The 12400-nt window shown below is 37.2% G+C and overlaps 1 protein-coding gene across 1 annotated transcript; it reads right to left on the reverse strand.

The window, feature by feature from the left end:
- Positions 1-2936: 2936 nt before the first annotated feature.
- Positions 2937-8306, reverse strand: LOC121422534 (frizzled-5-like). Its single transcript, XM_041617674.1, has one exon. The coding sequence runs from the start codon at positions 7185-7187 to the stop codon at positions 5496-5498; it is 1692 nt and encodes a 563-aa protein (XP_041473608.1). The 5' UTR covers positions 7188-8306; the 3' UTR covers positions 2937-5495.
- Between the last annotated feature and the right edge of the window lie 4094 nt (positions 8307-12400).

Here is a 12400-nt window from a genome sequence, read left to right on the forward strand (position 1 = left end):
GAAGTTTTGTTATTCTTTGGGATATTTTTCTTTAGAAAATGGCTCTGTCGCTATATAATCTCTGATTGAAGCTAAACTAAATATTAAAACATATTTTAAAGTCAGTACAGCCAATACATGATTCGTATGACGAGAGGGAGTAAAGACAAAGTCCAACATTACGTGAAGCACACCGAAAAATTTACAATGTTATAGTATTTTCATGTCAAGTCTGATGGTTTTATAGCGCTTTCAGATGTTTTGTCAAAACACATTTTTTGCAATGGATTCTTAAATTTTTCATTTTGTCAAAATTATTGGGTAGGGCAAATCGATATGTTTGTCGAATCCCCAAGATTTTCACGGCGGTTACCCCCTGCCCCCACCCTGTAATAGAAGCAACAAGTAGAATGATTTGACTCTATTCTCTACAATATGTGTATACTTCTAAGTTATACAGGGCAGTGATCACTGGGTCGTATTTTTTTGTAGTCTTTATGCATGTTGAGTATCCCATTCAATAATGTAAAGATGTTGCAGATGTACATTTATTTACAAAGCTCATAAAGTGCTCAAAATGCTAGGTTTTACTTTAAAAAATTCTCCCTTGTCACCACATTCCCTCCTAATATTTTTAAGGGGTGTCATTGACATTAAAACCCCATCTCATGCCATGTTCTATTATACCTCTTTACGTTCAAACTCTTAAAAAACGCCTAGATAGAGTAACTACACAGACACAATTAAGGATAACAGATCCTACCTCCCCCTTATCGTTAAATGCCCCGTCTACATTTACATGTATAACACCAATCAGGCCCTGATGCACAATATAATAAATAATAAAAAAAAGCTGTTTGGTCTGTACAAGGCTACACACAATAGGTAGTTTTCATTGTATTGAATAAATCAACGTCGAAAAATTTTCAAGCCCAGAAGGCCCCCCCCCCTCCCCCCCCCCCAAAAAAAAGGTCTAAGGTATTTAGCAGAAACCATCGGTATGCCATTGTAAAACTAAAGGAATGTGTAAACATATATTGATGATATTGTAAATAGATAGCAAAAATAAGAAAAGCATAACACTGGAAATGCCAGTGATATTGCCTTGTGAAAATAAGAACTTAAAACTTTATGGAATGTTTAAGTTGCGCTGTAGAAAAAAAAGATTCTACAACAAAGACAAAGAAAAAAATAATAAGGAAAAGAGAAATAAAAGAAAGGAAAAAAATATCATGTAGTTTTCTGAATATTTTGTCAAAATATTTTACAAAATTAGATTATTATTTTAAAAGGTAACAATTTGTGCTCGCTCACGACTTTTAAGAATTTTTGTCAGGCACGGAATGTTGTGTCCCTTCATTTTATTTATTTTTTGCTCATTACGCCACCGAATTACGCAACATACCCACCGTATTTTTTGTATTGTATTGATATGAAATCTCATTCAAATGCCTAATTCTCACAAGATTGCATAAAAAGAATTACGATCAATAACAATAATGGCGATTTTACATGTTCAATAATGGAAGAAATCAAATGTAATATAATTCACAATTTATTAATGCATCATTTTCATCAAATAATCTAAAATTGTAGGAGGATTGGTTCTTATATTTGGATATAGTCTTTGTTGAGTATTTTTCGACCTCAAAAATGTCACATATTTTTCATGCTGACTAATGCTTGTATTGTCATTAAATAATTGAAAGAAACAACGAAAGAAAGAAAGAAAGAAAAAAAAAGAAAGAAAGAAAGAAGAAAAAAGAAATTGCGTGCATATTTACTTATATGTACTTATTTTTTATCAAAAGGGCGACATATTCAAATGTCAAAACTTATTCATTTATATTATTTTTACTTTATTAATTACATTCGAGTGTGATGAAAATTTAAGCCATATGATTGTTCACCCTCTTCTCTCTTTATTTAATATTCAAATCAACTATTTGTTGGGGTAGATCTCCCTTTCAAGAAAGGACTTGTCAATATGTAGGGTTGAATAATTTTTCCAAGCTAAAATATGTGTAAAGCCTAACAATGTCTTCATCACAATCGTCGTGATGATTATCATCTTCATCATCATCCCCACCATCACTTCAACACCACCATCTCCATCATCATTACCATAAGCATGATTTAGGAGCATCATCACCACCATCATCATCACCATCTCATTTACCATAAGCATCATCCCAAGACGTATCTTCAGCGTTAACACCACCATTACCATTACCATCACCACCACTATCATCATCATCATCATCTTCATCATCATCATCATCTTCTTCATCATCATCATCATCATCATCATCTTCATCATCATCATTATCATCATCGTCATCATCTCGAACCCTACAACCATTTACGACAGAAACATCATCACCGCCTTTATCATAGCTACCATCACTAACACCAGATCCAACAGCATCACAACTACCAAACACAGAACGCTGTCATCATGGTCATGGTAACAGCAACATCATCGCTACTAATCCCATGATCATCATCGTTACCAATCCCGTTTCACAATCATCCATATAATATTTTCATCACAATTATTCATCGTAACATACGTAAAACTCCCCAGATATCAACTAAAATAAGATAAGAAATCAGAAACATATTTTCTTATAGCCATATACACAGCAAAAACTGTGGTGTTAACCGGTGTACATAGAGGACCACACCAGTTATTTTACACCGGTGTTAAATTGGTGGTGTTAGTTTTACACCTATAGGTGTTATTACAACACCTATGGTTGTTACATTTACGCTCTTTGGTGTTATGTTCAATCTCTAGGGTATTATTTTAACACCTCAGGGTGTGGTCCTCTATTAACACCAATTGGTGTCAGTTTTAACACCACAGTTTTTCAAGTGTACCCTCACCTAGTCCCAAAATACTAAACATGAAATATGCGGTGTCTGAAAATACAAAATACAACAAAATATATATATTTAATTTGTGCAATATGCATCTGGCTGTTTAATCAGTCGTTTCATGAAAAACAAACATAAAGTATCATCAACATAAAAAAAACATCAACATGAACAATAAAATGGAATATCAAATGTCATTAAATATCGGAAGTAGGGGTTTCTGATGAATCAAATCGATACATTCCATGGAATTCATCGTTTTCAAAATAAAAATTGACGGGATATATCGTAACCCTCTCCTCTTTTCTGAACAAGAACACCTATTATTAATGGACTTTCTTCTGGACAGAAATATTACATTTGTATCATGGTTATGGTCAAACACCTCAAAGATAACTACAATGTTTTACATTTAAGTAAGTTTCCACCTGTAAAAGTCTAGTATATTTTGGATAGCTTGGTCAGTGCAAAGTTATACATAACAAAGTTAGTATTACCCTTTGAGTGATAATTTCACCGAATATGATGGTATATTATTTTCTTATGATTTGAAAGGAGCAAACCAAACCAATAGGGAGTTTGGTACTGAACATCCACAAACATTATATCATACCAGACATAAATGATTGTTTAGAAACATTATCTAATAATAAAAGTGACTTTTTAGATATTCATTCGAATTATGTCCATTTCAAATTAGAATTTAAAGCCTCATATTAAATTTTAAAAAGGACATTTACACAAGCTACAGGGGCGCAATATCGTTACTTATATCCTCCTAATTTCTCTGTCCGGGTCGGGGGGAAAACATGCTATGAAATAAAAGGGAGAAAGCCATTTTGTTGACAATCTAGATTAACTTAGAGCATCTCAAACAATGAAAAGTGATGGTAGCAAACAAATGCTGGTATCAGAGGAGAAAGGGGGTTGTGTTTGCGTCTCAGGTTTTTAATGTTGACCCCGTGATGTAACATTTATTTGATCTGTATCGGCTGTTTAAGTGCCAAGATGCTGGACATGGTGCTCACTAAGTAGCATGTTTGATTTTTACTTATGTGACTAAAGGAACGAGAAAAGCAAACTCTCAAGTAAGATATGGCCGCTAGTGACGGTTATTATAGTAAAGGGTACTCGGTACCGTGGTATTCTACTCCTGTATTAGCATAGGGATCCAAATTAAACAAAACACGAAGAAAAGGGGAGCACCAGTCAATGGCGGTCCACAGTGAAAATAGAATGCAACGGACTCTTTCATCGTTGAAAATGCTTCCAAACTTGTAATCACGATTTTTCATAAAATTATTATATATGTCAATTAATATTCGAAAGCATTTATCGAGGTATAGGTCAATGTTTTGATATAGTAATAAGGACAGACTTCGCCATAATGCTTTACATTAAAACAGGTTCACAAACATGGGATTTGCTGGTGTTATACACAACCTGCAACTTTCTTAAAGAAAAGTACACCAATTTTTTTTTACCCCCAGCCTTCATCTTATATATGATTTTCTTAACAACTGAATAAATTGATACAGAATCAATAAAAGTTTCCATGTCAATTATTGAATAAACGTATATCTACCTTTCGACACTTTCAGTTGCATTTTGACTGAAGCATATGTAATATTATTCCTTTGAACTCGGTATGTCAGCATACAGGTCTGAGATATGTACGTTCCTAAGAAATGTGTTTGATGGTATTCAAACATGTCTTGTTATCTAGTATTACAGAAGACATACAGTTTCTTTCGAATAGTAAGGCGTTGTTTGCCGTTTGGGTCATTGAGTGCACGACAAAAATATCATAAATAGACGATCATCAACAAAAAAGACAACACCAAACAATATAGCAACCAAATTCCATCATCACATGTACTGTGAAAATAGAAACATTGTTCATTGTGAAGGACATACTTGAACCTCTCTTTTTAAGCTAAGAGGACCAAGAGAGATGTTACAAAATAGTGGCAAGATAACAACTAATCAATCTTTCTTTACCCCGAACACAATGGCCACGCAAGACTGAAGATGGATCAATATGAAAATATAAAATCAACACCGCTTTTGTTTCAAAGACAAATTTCAAGGTATTGTGATGGTACGAGCAAGGTAATCGATATGGTATCGCGAAATAACAAAACGCAGTTTAATATTTTACTTATTTTGTCCGTTCTTTAGAGTGAGCCAATTAAAGAAAAAGTGAATTCAGACTACAAAAATATGTCTTTATAAATAATGACAATGTATTTAGTATATTGTGTAAAGTGGTCCGATCGAACTGAATTTTACAAACGGCAATAATAATTTATCTTTTTCTGTATACATCCAGAAAATACTTCTCGCAGTTTACACATTTAATTCAAATGCCTTTTGACTAAAAATGTTAAAGATTCGTGTTTATTCTCAATAAAATAGTTAATGACTTGGGAAGGAAACCGAAATGAGTGCATGTATAATCTGATTTTTAAAAAGGCATCATCAAATCCTCTTAAACAGTCCTTCAAATTGTAGAAAGAAAACACAGAGTCATTCGACATTTCTGTGTTTACACACCGGCAAAGATTGATTCCAATCATTTATTTTGTCCCTGTGTTGTACTTTAATGAATAGTTTTGATTGAAGGTTATATGAAATCACACCTGTGCGTTTGGTAAACTCTTCAGAATCACTGGTTTGCAATTGAAAGTTCTTTCTCTGTTTGGATTTGCCTTTCTTCCAAGTAACCTGTTGATAAAACCTCGCCACGAACTGAGCGTCTTCCCGGTCCATATCCACACCCCCGATGTGATACCAACAACAAGGCACATAAAATATTTGAGCATAAATACTGAGTATTCTGGTTTTGGTAAATGTTCTGCGAGACAAGGGCATGTGACGCCCCGCTCCCAGTCGGGCCTCGAATGCTGCTCGTAGATGTAGATAGCAACCACAATGGTAGCAGGCACGGTGTAAAGGACGGAGAAAATACCGATTCTGATCATGAGTTTTTCAAGCTTGTCCGTCTTGCGTCCTCCTTGCTTGATTACGTTCCTGATGCGGAAAAGCGAGACGAATCCAGCGAGGAGGAAGGAACATCCGACGATGAGGTACATGAAGAGAGGTGCAAGTACAAACCCGCGGAGTTTGGTGAGATCATGGTTACCTACATAGCAGATTCCTGCAATGGGATCGCCATCAACTGAACTGAGGGCAAGTACTGCGATGGATTGGATACTGGGAAGCAGCCAGGCAGCAAGGTGAAAGTATTGAGAGTAGCTTGAGATTGCCTCACTGCCCCATTTCATCCCGGCGGCTAGGAACCATGTAAACGCGAGAATAACCCACCATATTGAGCTCGCCATACTGAAGAAATAGATGAGGAGAAAGACGATGGTGCAGAGAGCTGGACCCGTCGATCCTACGCGGACATATTGGCCTGAACAAGCGACCTCGTCGTGCCCGACGATGAGTCGGATGATGAAGCCAAGTGAGACCATGAAGTAGCAGGCACTGAGGAAAATGATAGGACGTTCAGGGTATTTAAATCTTCCCATGTCGATCAGGAATGTCGCGACAGTCATGAGTGTCGACACGAAACACAAAATGGACCATAACCCGATCCAAAATGTCGCAAAGGTGTGTTCGTCCTCTGAGAAAAAGGCACTTTTACAAGGAGTTGCACAATTGGAGATCTCACCAGTCGAAACGCGATTGTAGTATGGGTGGGTTTCGGGGACGGGTATTAAAGGTTCGCGACAAGAACAGTCACATGGTTTTCTGGTTGGAGGGTGAGGTCGATGGCCTCCTGGTCGTGTCATGGGTGGGTTGGTCGGCGCACTTGTTCCAGAATTAGTGTGGTTCGAATCCATGCACAAATTATCGGGATCGCCAAACTCTGGAAGGTTCTCACATTGCATGCGATCCGGCCAAGCGAACCCGTACTGGCGCATCAACGGAGCACAACCGGCTTTCGCTCTCTCACAGACCGACCGACACGCCATCAGAGGTTTGTGGTAGTCCGTCAAGCAGATCGGAGTGTACATGCTGCAGAGGAAGAATTTCAGATCTGGGGAACACTGGATCTCGACAAGAGGATAAAACTGATGAACTTCTAGTCCTGCTTCCTCCTGGTTATCATGGTTAAAATGGTTTGGCATGTAGGTCATATTATAACCAATATCACGGCACATTGGAACAGTTATGATTTCACATTTAGCATCTCGGTAACTCCAAGCAGTGTTAAAGCAAGACGATAAAGCCGCGATGAAGATTATCAGTGTCATCCCAGGATAATGAGAGATAGTTCCCTGGATAGTTCCACTGAAGGCTGCCATGTTTCTGGCCATGGTGGTGTGATGGAAACCGCTGTTAATACAGTTGCAACCCACTCGATAAAGAAAAGGGTTTTGGAGACTGGAGTGGTATGCCTCTGCTATTCAAAATGAGAATTTACCAAGTATTCGTGTCCTTTTGTGTTGCATCAGGCGAGCTTCCAGCTCTGGTTAAACACTCACTCCTCACTGATCAAACAAGCCTTTTACTTCGCTACCGTACATCACAGGTTTACTTTAGATTCACCCCACTCGTCTCAGCTCGACTAGGGTCCCGGTTCAACCAACTGAACTTTCACCATAGCCACCACAATTGGTCCTCTTTACTATACAAACACTAGTCCGCTCCAACACACATACCTTTCAAAAAATTGTTTTCTAAGCTGGGTCGAGATGTGTGGCACAAGCAAAACGTCTACACTAAATCCACACAGCCGTACATGAGTGGGGAAAAGAACAAAATAGTCACTTCTTCTCTGTTTGCCTATATTTCCGATCCTCTCCTCAATAAGGGTGCTTCGAACAAAACTGATGAGGCGCTTGTACTTCTTATGTATTCACATGCGAGTATTATCGCCTGCCGTATATACAATGTGTATACTCAAAATGCCTTCCTTATCTCTGTTCTGATTTTCATTCCTCGGGTTGTCACTCTCAAGAGCGCTGCTAGAAACCATTTGGCGTCATCCAAAGGTTCCTCCCACGTCCATAGAACGAAAGATAACGCGTGTGCAAATAATAATGATAAAAAAGTATATGTCCTCAGACTCCAATAGCCTCCTATGGAATCAATGAGTTTGGTGTCCTGATCAGTCACTGAGCAAAATAATTCTCTGTTAATAATAATAATCGTCTGAAGTGAATGATGGGAGGTTAGCTGTATTCGGCAGTATGACACATTGAATTTCAGACGTCGTTGATTTATGCGTTGCACTCGAACTCCAACCAAAAGTGATGACCCAAAATGAAAGCAAAAAACATATATCGTCTGTGCGAGGAGTGGAAGAAAAAACGGTGTGCACGGAACGACTTCTCGACAGAGTTGTGGCTTCAGTCAGCGACTGTTGTAAGGCTTGAATAGGATCCTCAACCCCCCTTTCTGAGTGACACCCCTTAGCTCTATGACAAGCTCGTCACTTCATTATGTCCCCATTGACTGGCTCACTGTTGGCTGCCTGTCAATCAAGCACCGAGACAGTCCCCCCAATTAGCGCATTGTTATATGACGTCACGGCTCAGCGCCTCCTTTCGGTGAGAGAAGCTGGAGTTAGAGACATCATGAATTAGTCTGAGGATTTAAACACTTTGCAGTTATGTTCTGAACTGAGTTTTCCGTAGTGACCATAATCAATGATAAAACAACAAGTTGCAGTGGTACTTAGAAGTAGAAAACAAAACGAAATCATGTATTTTCACATCATGGTGAAATATAGTGGTTTTGCAACGTGAGCATAATATTCGACACATGCTCATAATTCACTCATTACATTGATTAATTCATTATTATGGTATCTGAGGCAAATTCATACTGCTGAATTCAATACTTTACAAAGGTTGATATAAAACTGTGTACATGAACATTCATGATAGAACTAATTACTGAAAACTGATTCGAATGTGTTATAGAGAGTCTTTTGATTACTATGCGCTATATAAATTCCAAATATTATTCTTATTATTACTATCATCTCCTCAACCAACTTTCTTTCCTCTTCTTAAAATATTTTAAAAGCGTTGAATAAAAACAAAAAATATAAAGCGTTATGTGAATATTCTTACCAGTTGCTAGTTCTTGATTATGTTGAACAAGTAATGATTTTAACACTTTTCACGGGTAGGCACCAACTTTCGTTTTCTATCTGGACTCAGATGATCGAAATCAGTTCAAAACCAAACAGTATTGTGAACCATTAAAAAAAACATGTACACTTAGCTTGTGAAAAAAAATAAACTGAAACCCCTAACAATATTATCAACAATACAAGAACAGGCAATTATTGTAGCCACTATTTATGTAAGCGGTCCAAATACAGTATAGCAATTATATTTTATCATGAAAATTAATTATAACCTCGCTCTGCAAGCTGTATTTTATCGGAGTCTGTAAGATTATGAAAATTGTAATTCAAGCCACCCTTTCTTTTTATGGAGGTTATTTATTTTGGTGGTCATTTTGTCTTGGGGTGTGCTATTTTATGTGAGGTATAATGCTGGGGGTGCAGGGTGCTATTCATTGATGCGATGGTAATTAATTTAGCAATGACCACGCACTCACACACTTCGGCTGTAATCGCAGACTAGCAACAACTTGCTCCGAACGCATACAGGTGCATACTTGTGACAATGGGGGGGGGGTGTACAGTAAAACGTTTTATCCCACCCCCGCCCCTTCTATATGACACATTACCTTTGTCTTTTCTTGTATTTTCTCAATCGCACAGTTTGTTTCTCCAATCTCTCCTACAATCACGGATGTGTAATACAGTACTGCGAACTTCATGAAGATATTTGGGACATTCTTCAACTCCCTACTAGATGGGAATTATTTAACTGCTTCTTTCTTTCTTACATTGATATTATGAATCATTTCGACTATGTTTTGATTAAAAAAAACCCTCAGTAAATGAGATCAAAATTGATAGGTCCGACCTTGGCTAATAGTCTGTGGAGTGTGGACAACGCATTTCTCTTTTGCAAATGGTAGCTGAAACATACTTTTTCACGTTATAAGGTGCATTGGTCGATTTCAGTTTCGAAATTTCCTTTACATGCATTTCATTTCAAACTGATCGCTTCTGGAAATTAACTTCGACTTGTATGACAATGTACATTTACCGGCAAATCATATACGACCAGATAATGAAATAGTGGTGAAAGAAATAGAAAAGTTTTGAAATCATATAGATGCATCTCCGAGTACCAGGAAAATTTAAACATGAAATAAAAAGGTATTGTGCCCTGAGATACAAGAAACACATCAAAGTATGATTTAACATGTTTGCAGTTTTCCTGTTCAAATACCGATCAACTGCTTGCATAAACCACTGTTTTTAGAGAAGACAAAAAATCCCTGAATATTTCAAGAGAGATAAAAGAAATGGAAACACCTCTGTAGAAACGAAGGAATTTAGAACTTGAACTTTTACCAGTCGACATGAGAGGTCTGCATAGTTTGTTTTGATAGAGTCTTCTCACCATCGTGTATAGTTCACTGCCAAAGCTTGCCCATGTCAATATTGTGGGGCTTGTGAAGAAATAACATCCCCTTTGAATTGAGACAATCCCATTTTTGTTTGTCAAGTTCTATGTCAATTGTTAATGGGGAAGTTTTAACTTAGGAATGTATGAGTTTTTAAACGTTTCTCTGTTGAATAGACAAAAAATAAAAGATGTTTCATGGTTGATGGAATTCTAATGAAGGTCGTATAGTAGTTCGAAGGTGGTTATCATTATGAAAAGAATCGCCTCGATCTTTATTTATCGATTCAAATTTGGTAGACAAATGAAAAAAAAAATGAAATAAAACAACGATGCAAAGTACTCCTGCTGATAGGAATCACAATAAGTGAAAGACGGTAGAACATATTTTTTGTTTTATACATTTTGTATGTCAGTTTTCCCCAAACCATTTGGAATCACAACATATACAGTCCATAAACAAATACTATAGAATTCCAGTGAATTTGAACTCGGCCAACATGTATATGTCATAGCACTTAATATTTAATAACAAAATAATTTTGAAAAGTGAAAATGATGCGCAATCCTCAATAACTTTTGAACGGAAGACTTTTTTTCCGCATCGATTAATTGGTAAATTTAGTTCAAAATTTTCATAAAATTTTATACAAATCCATGGCATCGTGTAACAACATGAAAAAAAATGCATAGCAGGCCTACATAATCTTTATACAACATAACTTTGCATACTGTGTGAAATCATTTTAGTTACTTTATACAGGAATGTATAAACAAATAACATGACAAAGAGATCCCCTACCCCTACTGCCCCCCCCCCATAAAGAAAAAAATAGTAAATGAAATAAAATACAATAAACTTTACGAAAACAGATATATAGTGAATCACAAACGATTCTGAGCGAGCAATCAACACTGAATGTAAAATTCGAACAAGCAAGGTTCTTTGACGGATGGGGGGGGGGATAATACAGTAAGCTACATTTTGTCCATTTATGAATATTTTTCATGGCTTCTATTGATCGGCTCTGATTTCCAATTAACCGCAATACAAATGTCCTAATACCGTAGTAATGAATTTCAATTGAGAGTCACTGGGACGGAATGAGATACAGCGTTCAACAAACTCTTTGCTTGTTCATTCACAAAAGAAAACTGCATGGAGAAGAACAGGAGGGTTACATGTTTGAATGAAACGGGTATACATCATGCCTATTGCGATGATAATGCCGAATATGACAGTTTTTGGTCTGATAATAGAATATTTCTTTGGAACAGCGATCACACTATGTTTATTTTGATGATTTAGGAAAGAAAGGTGTTCGAGGCCAAAAAAAAAATGAAGACGATGTAGAATAGTGGTAAACATGGATTTCCGTGATTGGGAAAGTTCACTCCCCTTTGAGGTGGGGGGGGGGCGTCTCACACTTCGATAAGTACGATTGCCACTTTGTTTCCCCATGGAGATATTAAAGAGCGGAAAGGAATATATATCTCGCATAAATATAACTCTTCGCAATGTATTAAGGCCTATATGTAAGCGTGTTTTTTATAGGACACCTTATAGCGACCCTGATATTAACGAGGCGATTATTATCATAACTGTGTGTATTGGTGATTAATATCATGCTGTTCCAGGTGAAATGAGGTCGAGGTAGTGTGTCTTGATTGACAATTCAGACTTCAACAAGTCTTACTTGAACCTGGAACCATTTTCACGCAGCGAGCAACAATTTCAGAGAGAGGGACGGATAGAGAACCGACCCCACACAAAATGATTCTTACAAGCGGAAACGCAATAGGAATTCTTGGGTAATTTGGTACACATGTTTGTGGAAAAACTTCCGAATTGAAACATGTGCAAGACAAGAGGGTGAGGTGACGAATAGAGACGGATGAACAGAGGGAGAGCCCCCCCCCCCCCACCCACCCACCCACCTCCGGACTGAACATTTATTCTAATACTGAATCAGATGTACAATGCACTACCAGAAAAATATGTACAAATTCAGTTGATCGGGGAGCAATAG

The sequence above is a fragment of the Lytechinus variegatus genome, chromosome 1, assembly GCF_018143015.1.
Source record: "Lytechinus variegatus isolate NC3 chromosome 1, Lvar_3.0, whole genome shotgun sequence".
Classification (NCBI taxonomy): domain Eukaryota; kingdom Metazoa; phylum Echinodermata; class Echinoidea; order Temnopleuroida; family Toxopneustidae; genus Lytechinus; species Lytechinus variegatus.

Excerpts from the sequence above, each read along its gene's own strand:
- LOC121422534 (XM_041617674.1), bottom strand. The coding sequence starts at position 7,187 with ATGGCCAGAAACATGGCAGCCTTCAGTGGAACTATCCAGGGAACTATC.